This window comes from Balaenoptera borealis (genome assembly GCF_965194805.1).
Source record: "Balaenoptera borealis genome assembly, chromosome: 13".
In the NCBI taxonomy this organism is placed as follows: domain Eukaryota; kingdom Metazoa; phylum Chordata; class Mammalia; order Artiodactyla; family Balaenopteridae; genus Balaenoptera; species Balaenoptera borealis.
In genome coordinates, this window is record NC_138870.1 from 46,122,355 (window position 1) to 46,142,279 (window position 19,925).

The 19,925-nt window shown below is 39.6% G+C and overlaps 1 protein-coding gene across 1 annotated transcript; it reads right to left on the reverse strand.

Annotated features, from left to right (window-relative positions):
• Nucleotides 1-293: 293 nt before the first annotated feature.
• Nucleotides 294-15,097, reverse strand: GTSF1 (gametocyte specific factor 1). The gene is made up of 9 exons (XM_082350010.1): nt 15,025-15,097; nt 13,083-13,127; nt 8,173-8,273; nt 6,239-6,365; nt 5,714-5,797; nt 5,185-5,248; nt 3,465-3,559; nt 2,511-2,544; nt 294-504 (listed from the first exon to the last, which is right to left on the reverse strand). Exons 2-8 carry the CDS (start codon nt 13,096-13,098, stop codon nt 2,528-2,530), a joined length of 504 nt encoding a protein of 167 aa, XP_082206136.1. The 5' UTR covers nt 13,099-13,127; nt 15,025-15,097; the 3' UTR covers nt 294-504; nt 2,511-2,527.
• Nucleotides 15,098-19,925: the final 4,828 nt, after the last annotated feature.

A 19,925-nucleotide genomic window follows, 5' to 3' on the forward strand; every position in this document is an offset into this window, starting at 1 on the left:
AAAGATTCTAAACAAGAATAGGGTATATTTCTATATATAAATGCTATCAACATCAAAGACTCAATAAACAAATGCACTAATCAGAAAAGGTCCATTCCTATAAATGTTAAAAGGAATTTGGTTCATGTGTGTCAGAGAACACAAATATATACACAGTTACTTTTTCCAACCCAATTTTCTTGCCTGCTTTAGCTGGCTCCTTTAAGATAACTTTAAATGATTTTGTTTCATTAATGTAGAATGAGATATGAGTTCTGATCTTAGGGCTGCAGGTACTTAACCAAACTATCAAGCTATTTACAATGATGGTTTATTTGAAACAGTTCTGAGCATGAGGGTTCTTTCTTGCATCAAATGAGTAAGGACTTAAAGGAGGGAGGAAAAGAAAGGTACTTATCAGTTTGAAAGTCACAGACAATTTATCTTTCTCTAATTAGATTAGGAGAAAAAAATGAAGAACCCACTGTAGCAGGAAGAAGCAAAGAGTCTTCTAGGGTCTGGCATCTGCAAGGAAATGAGAAAAAAAAAAAAGAGTTCTTAGTTCCTATCAATGACAAAAGCATCAACTATATCTGACGACGGGCCACACAACTACAGCCCAATTAAAGTCTCTTGGTCTGCTGGAAGAATCTGTTGTTGCTAATGGCAGAACACCAAGTACTTTCTGACCCTTAGCTCTTTAGTATCACTAAGCACACAGAAACTTGTTAATTGAATTAAAAACATTCTATACAGAGATCAACCTACACTCGTGTCAACAGTTTTCACCGGTGAGGAGAAAATCAGAATTGACCATCCAGGCAATTGACTTCTCCAGACAATTCTGGATTAATTCCAATTAACTTATATTGATCTTTTTCTCTTCTCATATACCCATCTACTCATTAATTCAATAATATTTTTAAGCTGTTACAATGTACATCAGGGGAAGAAAAATTAACATGGTATTACCTGCTTTTGAGGCACTTACCTAGTAAAAATTGGAGTTGTTGATAAAAACACAAATGGGATAAAGCATTTAAGTGCAAGGTGAACAAACCCTTTTCAGGCATGTGCATTAAAAAAAATTCTCCACCCACTCTTAAGTTCCTTAAGGGAATAAGTCATGTCTTACATTTTTTTTGTGTGTGTATCTATCCAAAGAAGAGAGTTCTGCAACAACAGGCATTCAAAAAATGATGCTTTATTTTTATTAAGGGGATAAGAAGGTCTTTGGCTGTTAAAGGATTCGTACCTATTTTTTTTTCCTTACTCCTCAGGGGTTACATAGAAAAAAAAACTATCAGTGTGTAAGGAGTTTATTAGCAAAGAGTTAAGTTCCAAAGCAGAAAAATGTTTAGTCTTAAGTGATAGAGAGAAGTTTCTCCTAGGCTTTCACCGTAGAGTAGCCATTTTTACTAGGTAACTATCCACACTCTATGAACACCAAGCTCTCATGAAGTGTGTCAGAGAAGGATTCAAAGTTCACCATTTACCCATGTCTGTGTATGCTTTCTTGACACACCCCAGTGCAGTTGTGTCTTTCCCTTCTGGGTTCAAATCCAATTTTCTGGCTTCCAGATATATTTAATAATTTGATGTCAGAACCTACCAAGAAAAATGGCCAGTACCTACAAGCAACTGATAAATATTATTGTTCATAGCTAAGGGGTGTTTGCTTTTAGAATCTCTTTTCTGCTTCTTACCAGAAGAAACATCAGTTCTGGTACTAAAATGAACCCTAACTCGCAGAAGATCCATCTACTTCACTGTCCAGAGAAAGTAAATGGACTAGAAGGCAACAGGCCAATTACTCATTCATTCACTAAATATTCACTGAAGGCCTACTACCTGCAAGACAGTGGGGATTATCACCCCATTCCCAGCCCAACAATATTCCTTCTGCCAGAAGCAGTGTGGCTGGGCAGCCTCAGCCAAGACAGCATTTGAAGCATCAAACCTGGCTCTGCTATGGGTACATAGTGTGACCTCAAAGAAAGGCTTCATCTGTGAAAACTAAAAGATTTTGGACTCTTTATATAGATTTTGTGAGGTTCTGCTAAATCAAATATTCAGATAAGATCAACAGTGAGAGACTCTTAGAGACCCAAAACTTTAAAGTTCTCGTTCAAAGGAGTATGAATTTTTTGATGAGCATTAAACTGTACTGCACAGGGAAAGAACTGCAGAGCAGTGAAGCACAGTTGTTTGATTAATCTCAGTCCATTAAAAAGGCATGATAGATCTAGAATGCAACTTTGATAAAAAAAAAAAAGAAAAAGGAAAGAGGCAGTTCGTACTAACATTAGGGAAAGCAACTTGGCATGTAACAGAATTCTAATTTAACTAAATGCCTATTCATTAGCGTGTAAAGCCATAACAGAGGCTATATACTTAAAAACACAGGCACATACAAAGCTTTAATTTGGTACCATAATCTGAAAGAAAATTGGACCCAATTTGCTTTATGTCCAGTTAAATCTTACTACCACCTGGAAAAAAAAATAGTGAAATAAAACTGAAATACTTACTTGAGATAGATACTCAGTTACTGTGCATTTCCATCTATGGAGTAGAAATATTTCAAAATAAATACGTCATGTCAATTGAAAATCACTCCATCTCCTATTCTTACTGAACACGAATGACTTATTCCTGGGGTATATGGAATTACAATATAAAAGTAGAAGAATTTAAAATTAGCAATTGGATTCCACTCAAGAGCATGGAAAAAGGAAACAGTCCTCTACCTATCAAGCCTTATGGCATATGATTTGGTGATCTCATTTTTGGAGTAATGCAAGTATCCAAAGGGAAATGTTTTAAAGGGGATCCTCTAGCCATCTAAAAATTAGCTCAAACAGTAACAAAAACTGAAATCAAGAGAATCTGAATTTGGGGGCAACATTAGGAAAAGAAAGTTTGTATTAAACAAAAATGACAGTATCTTGGGTGTACCATATGTAGGAATTTCTTTACTAGGGTGGTATGACATGAATTTCACACCTGTTTACTCAGCATGGTCTCTGAAGCCTAGGAAACACATCTGAATACCATTCTTATGCTGGTTCTTACGACTTATTACTTTCATTTTGTCTCTACCCATTACCTTTTAGGCCCCTGCAATCCAATTTCTAATCCCAATTCCCTATCAGTATTATGCCTTGAGAATTGGGGATGATTTCCTCCTAGCCAAAATCAATAGCCTTTTTACTGGTTCCCAAATTTACCCATGGTATTCGATGTCAGTGGTCACCCCATCTTGAAAATATTCTTTATGCTTCTGTGATCTTGTCCTTTCCTGCTACTAACCAGGAGTAGGGGGAAGTGAGTAAGGTGCTTGGGGTGCAAAATTTAAGGAGGCACTCACTCTCAGGGTCATGTGGGTACAAGGTGTTCAGACTGAACATGTCCTTGAATAATCAAGACCAACTGTATTTAGCACAACAAACAGAGTAAATGCATTTTGCCTCTATTTCACTTACTGTTTTTCCATGGCAGAACATATGGCAGAGACTTGGGAACACGCATGCCTGAAGCCAGGTTACTCTTATGTTCCATAACTATGTTGCTTGCGGGGCTTCAAAAAGAAAGATGAATTTGACTATGTCAGCATATCTGTATTCTTCAGGCAGGCACACACAAGATAATCAAAATGCGTTTTTTGTAATTTGGGGGAAAACAACAACCTACATTCTGAAATGTAAACACATTTCCATCAAAACATTCTCACAATGAGAATGATTACCAGCTTCTCTGGAAAGCTCACTCTTCTGTACAGGCATTAAGATGGGTCTAACCATTTTCATTTTCCAGAAATTGAGATAAACAGCAATGCCATCTACTGTTCAGTTGTATGACAGGCTCATGAACTCAATAGATAAAAGAGATAAAATAAAATGCCAAGACAACCAAACTAAAGGCAACAAATCTCACAGAACGGAGATAAAATTAAAATTGTACCAATGGAATTCATCTTTAAGTTTTTCTATCTCAGTGCATAGACAGACTAAGATACATTTATTATAACTAACTGACTTCAGGAGCTAAAAAATAAATATTGGTAAGTGTTCTATTTGAGGAAAAAAATGAAGTCTAGCATCTAATTCCTTCATTTTCTAATCCAGAAATAATCTCATTTGGGTTTGAAACATGATCTTTTTTTTTTGTGCCACGCTGTGCAGTTTATGGGATCTTAGTTCCCCAACCAGGGATTGAACCCGTGCCCTCGTCAGTGAAAGCACGGAGTCCTAACCACTGGACTGCCAGGGAATTTGAAACATGATCTTTTAAGGTTTGAAGATCAAGTAGTAATGAAAAATCTTAGAGATTTAAATTAGATACAAAATCAGTGGGAAGAAGAGATGCGTTTTCTTTCCTACCCATTTGGTATTATGGATTGCCCAATCCCAAATCAAGAACTTTTGGGCTTCCCTGGTGGCGCAGTGGTTAAGAATCCACCTGCCAATGCAGGGGACACGGGTTTGAGCCCTCGTCCAGGAAGATCCCACATGCCGCGGAGCAACTAAGCCTGTGCGCCACAGCTACTGAGCCTGCGCCCTAGAGCCTGCAAGCCACAACTACTGAGCCTGTGTGCCACAACTACTGAAGCCCGTGAGCCACAACTACTGAAGCCCACGCGCCTAGAGCCTGTGCTCTGCAACAAGAGAAGCCACTGCAATGAGAAGCCCGTGCACCGCAACAAAGAGTAGCCCCCACTTGCTGCAATTAGAGAAAGCCCACACACAGCAACGAAGACCCAACGCAGCCAAAAATAATAAATAAAAAAAATAAATTTATTAAAAAAAATAGAACTTTTAAGATTACTTTTTCCTTAGACACTAGTTACCCAGAGTAAAAATGATACATGTGGTATAGCTAGAGAATTTTTTCAAAGCATTAAAATAATGTGAACTTAGCAAAAACTCCAACTAAGACATAAGAATAGCTGGCGCCACTGTCTCCCTTTACTAGACTATAAGCTAGTATTTTTGTGTTCCCGCAGTAATTAACACAAAGCATGCGACCTTTTTATGAATCAAGGAATAAATAAGGAAAAAACCCCTCCAAAACTATACCTAGACTAAATTACCACCAAGTAACATCATCAAGGAAAGAGGTCAATACATGCTTTGGTGGCTTCTATTGGTAACAGAGCACTGTGATTCTGGGAGGAAGAGGTGGGAATGAGGCCCTTTCATTTACCTGTTGTTGCCACAGTAGGTGGCTGCGCCCCAGACAAATGGGGTGCTGGTCTGTTCCCACAAATCTGCCAAAGGAAGCAAAACATGGTTTGTGGTACTACTAGGTAAAACACCAATTCATGCTAGTTGAATTTGTAAGATGAGAAATAATAAACATAAGTTTAGAGAAGCAAGTAATAACTGATCAAGTACCCGGCTTAAGTGACAGAGTAGCAAGAATTTAATTGAAGGATATAAACACAAGTGACATAAATAATAATAAATGTGCCTAGCAGCAACCAAACACAGATGGTACAACACAATTTATGGAAAAAAACAGATGTAAAGAAGTGCTTTTTCCAATCAAGAGGGATAGGCTGTTCCACGTGTCTGCACAGAGAGACAAATGTGCTTGTATTGGGGCCCAGTAAAAATAACAAGTCATTCTGAACAACATGGTATGTTCATAAAAAAGGAAAATCTTCCTTCTATCTAAAGCAAATGACTTGAGATTTTGACATTGTGAAGAAAAAGATGTAGGAGCACTTCACCTTTATCCCAGTCTTCATCGCAAGGAGGGCACTGCCATGTGCTCTCAGTCAGAGTCTCTTGTCCGAGGTTCCTGGTTTGGCTGACTGCAAGACAATAGAGATTCTGACTTAACAAGGGAACACTGCCAAGTTATTATGTTTAAAGGGGTTAGTGGCTTAAAAGGTTGCAGGGTCTTTGTTTCTGAAAAATGGATGGGATGAAAGCTAATCAGAGGGGTCTTATCCCCTTGCCAACAGAAGACAAGAAAGAGAAGCAGAAACAAAGATGTTTGCCATATTTATGGTAATAAAAGAATTTTCATTTTTAGATGAATTATTAGTAAAATGAAATCAGGTTGTTCAGAAGAGAAAGCAGTCTGACAAACACCACCTGACAACCTTTTGCTGCTAAAATAAAAATCTCAAAGGCAGAAAACCACTGTTCTTCTGAAATGATGAAAGCCAAAATCAAGGTGATAACATAGCATCATATAAATTTGAAGGGGCTAACCTCCAACACAGAAACATTTAGCTAGTCAGTCTTACCTACATCCTGCTCAATACAGCTTTTGTCATCACAGCTTGAGATATGATGACTGATTTCAGCCCGAGGAACCTGATGGCGAGCATTGAAGGGACAAGTAGCCAGTTTGTCTGCGACATCAGGATGATTCTGTGAAAAAAAATTAAAGGGGTCCGTCAATAAACTTGTGGCTTAACTTGGTAGGTAAACTCATAGTAGAACATTAAGAGGGAATTATTTATCACTCATATGGACCACAGAGACATTACCTCAGAATCATCAAAAGCTAAGCCTCTTTGTTATGATTATAAAGACTGACAACACAGATACTGGGGTTAAAGTGGCTTATATGGAAGTAAACAGTGAATTTAGGATGGGGTATTTGAAACATATCTTCACCCCGTTTACTTCTCAGGGTCACAAGATTCAGGCGGCACAGCCTGTAATGGTAGAGCTCTCTGGACGTCTTTGAAAGCTGATATTCAGGATGAACGGCAACACTAAAACACACTTAGTCTGCATTGCAGTAGTGCCCCTGCTACTGCAGTACAATAGTGCAGGAAAACAGCTGTTGGAAGGGAGCTGCAGAAGAGGCAAACCCAATGATTTTTCAGATTAACACAGGAACGCTTATTTAAAGTAATGATGCCTGAAATGAGGCTCTGAACAATTTGACCTTTATTTCAGCTATTTCACTAAGGAAAAGCCCAAATGATAGAGAACTCTGCTGACCAAGTTCCTTATTTTAATACAAAACAAGAAAACAAAACAAAATGTTTAATATCACCCAAATCCTATGGTAAGTTTACCAGCAATTAAGAAATTTATCAGGAGAAGCAAAAGATATATCATAAATGATACTCAAAAAAGTAAAAATAATGTAAAGTGGGGAGAAGGGTGGAAAAAAATAGGGGATGGAGAAAATTGTGAGGGCAGGTATCTCCATGATTTTGTAAGGGATATCAGGCAATCGAATGCAAAGGTTTTGTAGCTGAAGATTAAGAGCATTAGAATAGGGGAGTTATGACAATGTCTTTTTACCACTTGGATCCCTTTCCCAACCTTTATCCTCGGAACATTTTTGAGGGCCTAGGGGAGGAAGTTGTGGTAGTATTTGCTAGTCCATATTGCTCAGGTTCAACCTTAAGGAATCCTTGCTCTAGAGATTAAAAGGAGCTGAGAAATAATCAACAATGGCATTATAATCATGTCTCCAGGACTGCAAGAGAAACATTCTTTGAAGAATGTTAATGCATACTTGAATTGTATGCAGATTTAGATTAAATACCAAAATTGTTTTCCAAGCATAAATCCTGGCAGAACTTTGGCCTCTGTATCTGACATCTATATTCTAACAATCCTTTCAAACTGCCTCAATTAATATATCAGCATTAAACTAGCTTACATCAGCTAAGTCTACAAAAGGGTGACCAGAGAAAAAAAAATCTTTGAGCTGTTTTTTTTTCCCCCAAAGATGCTTACTGTTGAAACTTGGAGAAATAGTTATTTTTAGGAATGATCTTTTCTTGGGTTAACCTCTAGCTGTTCAACTTCTCTAAAATTTCTAAACAAACAAACAAAAAAATCAGAAATAAGTGTATTACAATACTCAATCCTTATCAGGACAATGAACACATCAAATTCACAAGGCAAGAAGGATTTCTCACTGCTAGCAAAAATTAGTGTTTCCTCTGTTTTACAAAGGCTGCGAAGACTCTAGAGAAGCTGTCTATGAAGGGTGCTCTGTCACTAGTAGGGGGAAAAACCAAAACAAGAAAAAACTTACATATCCAAGAAATAAACAAATTCTTTTCTATAAATATTGGTATTTAACCCAAAGCAATTCTGGCATTCAGTTAAAACATTTATGTTAAAATTATTTGATATTTACAAAATTTGGCTTTTAAAAAGAACTCAGGAGGGCATCACAGGGCAAATTAAGAAAATAATACCCTACCTTTCTGCACTTGATAAGATGATAAGGAAACCTGCAGGCCCTGATCTGGTGGTTTTTATCATAGGGGCATTGTAACAGCTTTTCAGGGTCCAGGGTATCGACTGAAAGAGAGAATAATAGGGTAAGTATAAAGCTTAACAGGCCCTTGTAAAACTTCAGCATCCCCGGCACATTGGATTTTTTCAACAGAACCTGTAAGAGTTGAACAAGACAGTCTAACGACGGCTTGGAATTTTTTTTTTAAAAGGGTGACTAAACATCTGAAAATAAAAATGTAACTGTGAGAAGATAAAACTGCGTTATCATCGAATCTTCATTAAGTCCAGCAAAACCAGCAATCATGGGGTGGGGTCCTAGTTCAGATTTGGTTGTACATAAATATTGTTGTTTTCATTGTTGGTTATCCTTATTATAAACAAAAAAATTAAATGAAACATCTTTTCCTTTTCTAAAAGTGCTAATTCAGGGTCATAGGACTTCCGTGGTGGCGCAGTGGTTAAGAGTCTGTCTGCCGGTGCAGAGGACACGAGTTCGAGCCCTGGTCCGGGAAGATCCCATGTGCCACAGAGCAACTAAGCCCGTGCACCACAACTACCGAACCTGCGCTCTAGAGCCTGCGAGCCACAACTACTGAGCCCGCATGCCAAAACTACTGAAGCCCACGTGCTCTAGGGCCTGCGTGCCGCCACTACTGAGCCCGTGTGCTGCAATTACTGAAGCCCGTGTGCCTAGAGTCCGTGCTCCACAACGAGAAGCCACCGGAATGAGAGGCCCGCGCACCGCAACGAAGAGTAGCCCCTGCTCGCCGCAACTAGAGAAAGCCCACACGCAGCAATGAAGACCCAACGCAGCCAAAAAGAAAAAAAAGTGCTAATTCAGGGTCATTCTTATCTCTAGCTAGTTTGACCAGAGCTTCCCAGCCAGTATGTTGAAAGTTGGAATGGACAGTGTACTGATACACTGCTGTGGGGGTCCATTGCACACGTGTCCCCTATCCCCCAACCAGTCCTAGGTAAGTTGAGGGTAGTGAATCCCCTACACTAGCCTCCCTGTCTATTTACTAGTATGCTATGACATGAAAAAAGTTGGTAAGCATTGCTCTATATCAGTTATACATTCTATGGAAGCTTGAGAAATATTCATTGATAGATTTCTTTTTCGTCTGTCTGCTTTAATGTACTTCTATAAGTAGTTCCTGATCTCGGTTAATCTAGTTACCTCTCAAATGAAACCAATACCTTTACCAGATCGGTGGTTTTACATTTCATATTTTGGAACATAATGAGAAAAAGACAGAGAATTCTTTAACCTAGTGATTATCAAATTGGCCAGATAAAAAAGTAGAATAATCTGCAAAAAGAGAACCTTAAGTTAAGACAACTGCAGACACCTTAACGGGGCTGCTGTGTGAAAGAAAGCCCCTAACCTATATCACGCTATTTAAAAGTACCCTTAGAAGACTATACTTTTAGGGACCATTTCAATAGTGTGAATAGAAACTAGAGAAGTTTCTCTGAACGTGTAAAACTATCCTTACGTTCTGCAAAATGTCCAGACTGAGCCCCAAATTTTAAGAAGCCTGGTTAAAGAAGGGAAATTAAATGGTTAAGTACATTCTGAATATATTATGAGGACAAGAGGCAACCTAATAAAATGCTGTTGCCACCACACTGAAGGCAATAATAAAAGTGAAATAAGATAAACAATTCACATTTGATAAGAAGCTTATAAACCAGGAGACTGCTATGAAAATCAGAAGCTAGTGGGGAATTGAAACAGAGAGCTTCACTGGAAGAGTGGTAAACATGGGATAAAATTGCTAACCATGATGGTGATGCAAATGAGCCAGAAAGGTGACTTGAAGGACAGAATGAATAGGAACGAAAAGTCTTAAAGGACAAGCAGGCTTATTATGCCAGCCAGGCTCATCCTGACCAGCAATCTTTTCATATTTCTGAAGCTCCAGGAAGAGTTTACAGATGAAATTCTTGTTAGTTTTCCTTCATTTAATCCATTCCATCACTAGCAAATGATAGGCCATGTCAGCAGCTGACAGACTGGATGTACTTTATGATTCATACACATTTTACTGCCCATACAGTGGTATTCATCAGAGTTGATAATGATAGCTGCTTACCAAAATGCTTTACTTTTTGGTCTCTGATAACTTAGGTCAGCTCTAAACTGGTTTTTTAGATTAAAATTTTATTTTTAATTAAAAATTTTTAACGGTAATAAGATACACATAACGTAAAATTTATCTTAACCATTTTAAAGTATACAGTTCAGTGGTGTTAAGTATATTCACACTGTTGTGCAACCAACCTCCAGAAATTTTCATCTTGCAAAACTGAAACTCTATACCCATTAAATAACTCGCATTTCCTCCTCCCTGTAAACCCTGGCAACCACTATTCTACTTTTTGTTTCTATGAGTTTCACTATTCTAGACACTTCATATATGTGAAATCATATGGTATGTCTTTTTGTAACTGATTTGTTTCACTTCCCACAGTGTCCTCAAAGTTCATCCACAGTGTAGCCTGTGACAAGATTTCCTGTACCTATTTTGCCATTTGCTTTCTTTTAACTTAACATATCTTAGAGCTCCTTCTATGTCAGTATGTTAAGAAATGTTTCACTGCTGCATATGGATGTACCATAGATTCTTAATCAGTTCCCTTACAGATAGACATTTAAGTTGTTTCCAGTTTTTTACTATTATATACAATGCTGTGACTAGCAATCTAACATACACTTCTTTGTGCATTGTACGAGTATTTCCCTTGGGCAGATACCTAAGAGTGCTACACGAAGTATATATGCATTTAAAGTTGTAATGAATACTATCGAACTGCTCAGCAAAAATCTTGAGTGGCTTTCTGGGAATATAACTTAATTTGGAAAACAAAGCAGGCCCTCTGGACAACCTTCCTCCAAGAGCGTAAACTCAGATGTTCCTCACACTTGCATAGGGCCCAGAACCCATGGTGAGAAATGGAGGAAACTTCACGGAAATAAGGAACTAGACTTGACGAGAGTATCATCAGCTAAGAGCTACCGCCCAAAGACAGAAGAAGCTGGAGATCTTCAGGAATCTATCAGATTAACGTTAGAGTTTTAGGTCACTTTGGGAAAAAGGTCAAACATATTCTAAAGCACTGTTTCTCACTTTAACATGATTCCTGGTGTTAAATCACTTGGGGACTGTGTTAAAATACACATTCTGATTCAGCAGGTTTGAGATGAGGCCTGAGGTTGTGCATTTCTAACCTACTTCCAGGTGATATTTTTCTTTTTTTTCTTTTTTTTAAGTCTTAAAACACTGAAGCTTTATTAAGAAAGACATAGATAAACAGAAATGCTATAGACTTAAAGGAGTTGATTCTTCACAAGCCAACTTATTAAACTTAATCACAAAACTTAAATAAAATTGTAAACATACAGCAAAATTCACCATTTCCTTCTTTCTTTAACAAACATCTACTGATTATCACTATGTAAAAAAGTTTCCGTTATGTAGCAATACAGTAATTAAAAGAACCAGGTGATATTTTTCTAAGAAAAAAGAAAATCACCACTGACAAAAGTAATGAATAGAGATATAAAGGGGAGATGTTGCTTTCTAATTTAATAGAGTAGTAAGCTTCCAAGAATAAATAAATATAAATCTCTCATATCTATCTCACATGGAAATCTCAGATTTTAATTAACATATTTTTAGAAAAATTAAGGGGGTGAAGGAGGAAGCCCTACGGAAGATCAAGGAGGATGAGATCCATTATTCTCAAAGTACGGTCCTCAGATTAGCATCATCACCTGGGAACATGTTAGAAGTGCAAATTCTTGGGTCCCAGACCTTCTGAATCAAAAATTTTGGGGGTGGGGTCCAGCAACCTGTGTTTTAACAAGCCTCCCAGGTGATTCTGCTGCATGCTAAAGTTTAAGAATCTCTATTGTAGATATTTAATAAAGATTGTTTCCATGTAGTTTCTACATGTTGGTGATAAAGATTCTACTGGACTCTTCCTTGAAGGTAGAACGGGACTAAAATACCCTTTAGTTAGAACTTATTAATTATAGAGATTCTGAACAAGACAGAAAGTAGGAAACAAAGGAGGCCTTGTTGACGAGTTTCATCCACTCAGATGTTCCTCAAACTTGGTCAGGGTCTAGAAACCATGGTGCTTTGTAGCAGCAAGTAGGGCACTACATACAAACAACATATAAGACTCTGGTTCTGACTCTGTCCCCAACTAACTATGTAACTTTAGGACAAATCAATTAATCTAGGTTCTGTTTTCTCAGTTGTAAAATTCGAACGTTGAATGAAATGATTTTTCAGGTCTCTTTTGGTGCTACACTTGTATGATCCTAGGTCTCCTGGTTCCCATTTGATTTGTTGGGCCATCTAGATTCCTGGATCACTTGAGAAACAAGAATCCTCCCTAGGATTTCTTTAAGTCTAAAAACGCAGTGTACATCAACATTATGTATATCATATTATCCCACAAAATAGAAAGAAACCAGTTAGTTAGTTAATGACTATCCCTGTGTCATTAACAGGAGAAACTGAAGTCCTGAGGAATGAAAATGCTTCATTTAATAAAAATATAGTTTAACACTATGGTGTTAAACACTATGGTGTTAAACACACTATGGTGTGGTGTCCCAACCACAGCTTTCTCAAAGCTTGATGACTTCTCATACTTCTTTCTTTAAATTTCAAGTGTCGTATTTCAAATTTGGACATTTCTCTACATTACTAAAACGGTCTCTGGGGAGACCTTTTCTTCTCAGCAGTCTGGCGAGAAAAGTGAATCTTTCCCAACACAGTAAAAGTCTTGTCAGACAGAAAACTACATGTTAGTAATTTAACTTATTTTCTAAAAGCAACAAGAAGTACGTACTGTAAGTGTCTTCCATGTTGGAAATGAAGGAGCCAAATCCAAGTGCTGGGGGGGAAAAAAAAGCAGTGGATCAGGGAATCAGAAACGAAATGTATCAAAAGTAGCCCTAAGAAGTGGAGTCAAACTTGGATTCAAACTAGAATTGAAGTCACCCAAGTTCAATATAAAAAACCCTTATAGCACCTCCCTCCCCCTCAATAAGTTTCTCCCCTTGAAGGCATTCTTTACTACTTTGAACCATTTTAACATCATTGCCCAATTCACACTCTTGGAATAAATTCTAGGGCTCACAGTTAAGAAAAACCAAATATGACTACTAAAACTGTATTCAGGTGATAAGATGTCAGTCTATTTTAAGTGCCATTACAACACCTTGTCACTGTTTACCATCTATTAGGGTTTGATGCTATTTAACATTAGAGGGGGCAAGTCAAGCCCACAAGAATACTGTTATTTAAACTTCAGGATAAACAAAGGAAAAGGGTACTATTTTAAAGCTCTCCTCTCAAGTCCTCAAAAATACAGGATGGGCAGGCTGCCAGTCTTGCTTCTCCCCCGGGGACCTGGGGATGCTGGAAGCCTGTGTCAGACTATACACTCAATCCATCCAATATGTCCAGAGACGCTCTAGTTTACTATTTCTACGACTTTTCTTAAACATGATTAGGAAGTACCATACTTTTTCCAGTGATGCTTTACCCCCCTCCCCAAATCTCCTATGCTAAAATGGATAGACTTGGTAATTTAAATCTCTCCAGTTAATACTCATTCCCTCTATGCATTGAGGAAAAACTTCTGAATGTTAGGACTCGAGAACTGTCCATTTTATAGTTGACAGTCATAAAAGAACAAGTCTGTAACAGAAATGTGGAAGCTTAAAAGACAAATGTTTTTTTAGTTTCAGTCCTCTTCCACCTGAGATTCCCCGCTATTGAGCTCTGTGATTAAATAAACTTATCATTATGGAAAAGACTAAATTTATATAAAACCATCTCCATAGGAAACTTCTGAAAACTGGCTAGGTTTACATCTATTGCCTCTAGAGCCAGCTCTCCTTTGCCTCCTCATACAATTCCACACCCCTTCCCCCCATTCTATGACATAAGCAGCCTTGGAACCTATGATACGAAATACAAGTGATCAGCTGGAACTCGTTTAGTAATTTGCTGCAGAGTTCATTTGTAAATGACAATCATCGGTGAAACTGTCATAAAAAATATTTTTCATGTCTGGATTAAGAAATTCTGACATTCCTTTTGACATGTTACACATAGTAACTTTATACTTTTTCAACAAAAATAAAAGAGAATTGGAAGAAAGAATCAAGCAATATGTTTCTTGATTTCAAGTCCTTTAAAGGAGCGATCAGTGCCAGATTCAGCAACTTGTAGGGAGCCATCCTATCCTTTGGGGGCAAAAAGACTAAATTACACAAGATTAAGGGCACTGGAACCTATAGCCTCATCATTCAGCCCTGTCCATCTAAGTATCTTCCGTATTAAACTGTTAACAAGTGAGTCTTTTACGTTTTCCCTAGTACTAGACAGCGGTGTAATGGACAAATGACACTCAGCAGTCAAGCTTGGGGGCTGGTTGCAGCCTGAAGCAACTGGTTACACTCTTAACCGAGCTGGGGTCTCGGTAAAACCATCATTTTTCTTCCTTTAAACAAAACAGTCAGAGTCGATTTAAACAGTGGGACTAAACAGGAGAAGGTGGGGAAGATGGTTAACTTAAAAGAATGGAGACACAGGAGCCAGGGAGGACCTCGAGGGGACGAAGCAGCGGCAGCACCACCGGTTGCCAAAACAGCCGCGCTGAGAACCCACGAGGCCGAAAGCTCTGGGCAGAAAAGGGAAGATACTAGAAGGTGAAGGTATCCCAGCCCACTAAAGGTGAGGTCTTTGGAGGCCCCAAGCCGGGGCCCGCGCGTCATTCCTACCTTGGCCGAGACACACTCTGCTCACACCCGCCTTCACCCCACGCCCGCGCCCAGCAACGCTCACTTCCGGCCCCTGACGTTAGGGGGTGGGGCTTCCACTTCCTGTGACGGAGGTGGGGTTCTGACCGAGCGAGGCGCGGGCTCCGCAGAGGGTCTCCTCGGCCCTCCTTCCTCGGCTCTCCCACCCCTGCCCCCCACCTCGGGCCGTCGTTCTCTGGCCCCTGGAATTACCGTGGCCTTGCGTGGGTGGAACTCGCGCAGCCCTGCCGGGCTCTGGGGTGGCCATCTTAGAAAGGAGAACGAGTGCTGAGACCTGGGCGCTCGAGGAGGGCCGGGACTCGTTAGGGGTCGATGGATGGGTACTGGTGAGAACGAAGCCTTGTTTGTGGAAGTTGTCCAGAGAGAAAGATAATTTAGATTTTGACTGGAAGGAAGAGGAAAATTGAAAAGGAGATAAGCAGACACAACAGGCCCCCCTCCCCCCCCCACGCCAACCCCCCAAAACGAATCACCAAGGACGGGTCTTCGTTTCTGTGCGAGGGCTTCCTCTAGTTGCAGCAAGCGGGGGCCACTCTTCATCGCGGTGCGCGGGCCTCTCACTATCGTGGCCTCTCTTGTTGCGGAGCACAGGCTCCAGACGCTCAGGCTCAGTAGTTGTGGCTCACGGGCCTAGTTGCTCCGCGGCATGTGGGATCCTCCCAGACCAGGGCTCGAACCCGTGTCCCCTGCATTGGCAGGCAGATTCTCAACCACTGCGCCACCAGAGAAGCCCTAGTTGTTTTTGTTTAGCACTCGTTGTAGGTAGAATTTCAAAATTCAAAAGTTGATAATGGTTTTATCTGAGAATGCGTGGTAGGATGGATGCCCTAGTCAGATTAAAGCGAGTTTTAGAGTTGAGGAGAGAGCTCGAGGTAAAAAGGGCCAGAAAGTTATAATTTGATAGTGGAAAACGAAACATATATTGTGAGCCTTTGTTCTGGAAACTGTGAAACCACAAAAAAAAAAAAAGGTGCAAGCCGTGGTTCTTGTCTCCAAGGTGCTAGGAAAATAGGCCCCAAAGTGAAAGGTTAAATGGTAGTGTAACAGATGCCAAGAAAGTTGTTGAGACTGTAAATTAATATTAGGAGGAAATCAATGGGACCCAGAGTCACCTGGGGAAGGCTTTGAGAAAAAGGACGTGTGGCCTTTGAAGATTAGACAGAAAAAATGAAGAGATTGACACTACAGGTAGATCTGGTAATAATAGTTTTCAAAACCAAGAAGTAAAAGATGTGATATGACAAATTTTTGTATTGCCCAAGGTAGGCAGTCTGGGAGCTCAGTCTGGGTGCTGAAATATTGGGGGTTTTAGAACATTTCAGTGACTTCTGGAGCCTACATATGATTTAGGAGAACTTATCCTGACAGCACGAACTTAACGTGGCTTCAGTGAAAAGTGTCGTGGGACATTTTATCTTTACATGAATAATATGTAAACATTGTTATCGGGTTTTTTTTGTTTTTTTTTTTGTGCGCGCCACGCGGCTTGCAGGATCCTAGTTTCCTGTCCGGGGATGGAACCCAAGCACCCTGCACTGGAAACGCGGAGTCTTGACCACTGGACTGCCAGGGAAGTCCTGTTTTTTGTTTAATTATCATCCCTTGGGCTGAAGAGAGTGTGCTTCACAGCCTTTGGTTCATATTAAGACCCTAAAAAAGAAATGCGTTGATGCAAGCAGAGCACAAGCCATTCTTGTTGCAGGCTACTGGTTTTTTTTTTTTTAATAAATAAATTAATTAATTTATTTTTGGCTGCATTGGGTCTTCATTGCTGCACGCAGGGTTTAGTTGCGTCAAGCGGGGGATACTCTTCGTTGCGGTGCGTGGCCTTCTCATTGCGGTGGCTTCTCTTGTTGTGGAACACGGGCTCTGGGCACGCGGGTTTCAGTAGTTGTGGCACGTGGACTCTAGAGTACAGGCTCAGTATTTGTGGCGCACAGGCTTAGTTGCTCCGCGGCATGTGGGATCTTCCCGGACCAGGGCTGGAACCCACGTGCCTTGCGTTGGTAGGCGGATTCTTACCCACTGCGCCACCAGGGAAGCCCGGCTACTGGTTCTTAATCTTGCCTGCACATTAGAATCATCTGGGGAGATTTTAAAACATATTGTGCCACGTTCCCCTCCCAGACCAATTAAAAGGTTGGGCATAGTTATTTTTAAAAATCTACCCAGATGATCTAACGTGCAGTCAGGGTTAAGAACCACTGACCTAGGCACTGTTTTGAACTTACAAAAGCTGTTGTTCACCTGGGTGGCCTAGATGATTCTTGTGAAGGAGGAGCAAGCTGTTAAAGTGCTTCTTGAAAGATGATTGCTAAGAATGAAAGCTTCCTTACAAGCTTAGCACAAAGCATTTTAGAAAAAGCTGCTGTTTTGGCAAATCAGTTTCAGATTGTTAGGAGTATCTTAACGTAATCTTTACGAAATCCTAAACCTTAAACCTCTGGATTTATCACAGCATTATTCATGCAGAATTAGTGGGGCCACTGTGACTTGAAATGAAATGTGATTTTTCAGGCTTTATTTATTAGTTATTTTTTTTGGCTGTGTTGGGTCTTCATTGCCGCACACGGGCTTTCTCTAGTTGCGGCGAGTGGGGGGCTGCTCATTGTTGCAGTGCGAGGGCTTCTGATTGCAGTGGCTTCTCTTGTTGTGGAGCACAGGCTCTAGGTGCATGGGCTTCGGTAGTTGTGGCTCGCGGGCTCTAGGGTGCAGGCTCAGTAGTTGTGGTGCACAGGCTTAGTTGCTCTGCGGCATGTGGGATCTTCCTGGACCAGGGCTCGAACTCGTGTCCCCTGCACTGGCAGGCGGATTCTTAACCACTGTGCCACCAGGGAAGCTCGGTTTTTCAGACTTTAAATTGAGGTTTTAAAAAAAAAAAAAAAAAAAAAAAAAAAAAAAAAAAATTGAGGTAATCTGGTGAAATTGTTGACACTGTTTCTGTGACCCATCTGAACTTTTCATTCAGATACCTGCAGGTTGAAATTTCTGGGGAAGAAAGAGCTAAGAGCTTGAGAGGACGGGGAGTGGGTACCAAACCAGAATCCAAAGTCAGGCTTCAGTGCATTCAGTAATGCCTTGTCAGGGTGACAGGATCCTCAACTGATAAAGCTGTTCCATTTAGCACCAGTGAATGAGCCCACTGACTTTCAAACAAACAAACAAAAGAACCAAACCTGTCTTTCAGTGGTGGAGATATTAAAATAAAAATGCACCACACATCTATTCTTTCTATCCTTAAATGCTTTGTTCATTCCTTTCCAACCCAGAAAGTTCCTGCTTTATCTGATATCCCTGCTGAGCTTTCCTTCAGACTGATTTTCCAGCCAGGTTGAATGTATTTGAAAAGGAAAAAAAAAAAGAGAGACCAAGGCATTTACACAGGGTCATTCTAAGAGCTAGTTGGGATTAATACCCTAAACTGAATCTGATCTTTGCTGGTTCTATCTCTGGATATGCTTGCACATATGCATATCTCTAGATATGCTTGCATTTATCCCTAAATTATAAATTATATTTTTAGAGTTATTAGTTAAAAATAAAGACTGAACTAATGAGTTAAGCGACAGATCTGTATGCTAATGACTGAAAAAACAAACCCAACTTTGTTAGAAGATGAGTTTTCTCAGTTTTTAGGATTGAAGGAATCCCAGTAGTCTTTCAGATTCTTTAGAGATTTTCAGTGTTTCAGAAAGCCTGATAAAACTTAAACTTTTGCCCATCAGAAGACTAAAACATTAAATTTCTTTGTTTTTGTCTTAAATTTTATCAACTAAGTCCTGGTTCCCTCATCTAATTATGATTTCTGATTGGTTGTTAAGTGTATAATTTAAAATAGGAAAATTATTCAATAAATGCAGTTGCAAAATATTTCAAAAAGAGATCTATGGGGGAACATAATAGATGTTCTCATTGGTGAGGTTAGATTGGGAGGTATTGCTGTAGAGGAGGGTGAGAAGTTGGGGCTGGTTACAATTTTTCAGGCAAAGTAGCAGGGAGAGGTGTTCCCACCAGGGAGCCATTGAAAATAAATTTATGTTTAAAAAAGGGTCATTAATGAGAGTTTGCCAAGAATAGCCAGCAACCCCCTCCACAAACACAGGATGATACAGGATAAAAGAAAAACAAGTAGTGACTTTTTTATTTTTGTCTTTAAATTCATTCTGTGTCCTAATATGTAAATATTATATAGCTGTGTAATCCACGTTGCCTGTAATAGTTGCCAGTGTACTCGAGCAATCTGTTCTCTGTGTTTTTCCTTGACTTCTAGGTAATTTCTTTCCCTGGGACTCAGCAACAAATAGCCCCTCATGCCCTTTCTGGTGCTGGCATGTAAGATGTAAATTGTAAGTCCAAGTTTGCAAACCATGGTTAGTATTGTTTTGGCAAGGCTTAATGAATAGATAGGTAAGAAAATGGAAACTTCTTAAAAGTTTGTTGAAAAGATGGTAGAATGGCAGAATTACGCTAAGGAAATTTTACCTTCTAATAATTGCGTAAAGGGCTAGTCTTGTATGGAACAGTTCTAAAATTCCAATACTACTCTTCTTCTGATGTTATTTTAAGGAATGTCAAATGTTTAAACCCAAGGGTCATTTTCTTTTTGAAGCCTTCTCCTAAGCTCTGCCTGGGATTAAGTTCTTATGTTTTCTTATAACCTCCTTTCCTCCCAGCACTTAAACTGCGTGTCATACCAGTTGTTCTCAGAGTGTGATCTCCAGACCAGCAGCATCAGCGTCACTTGGGAACTTGAGAAAAATGCAGATTCTTGGGCCTTACTACTGAATCAGAAACTCAGGGGTGAGATGCCCTACAATTTTTTTTTTTTTTTTTAAACAACAGCTCCTGTTTATTTTTTTATT

Coding starts and splice junctions, on each gene's coding strand:
- GTSF1 (XM_082350010.1), bottom strand. Junction 5,249..5,713: donor CGATGAAGACTGGGATAAAG/GTGAAGTGCTCC, acceptor TTCCTTTGGCAG/ATTTGTGGGAACAGACCAGC. Junction 3,560..5,184: donor ACCTACTGTGGCAACAACAG/GTAAATGAAAGG, acceptor TTCTTTTTGAAG/CCCCGCAAGCAACATAGTTA.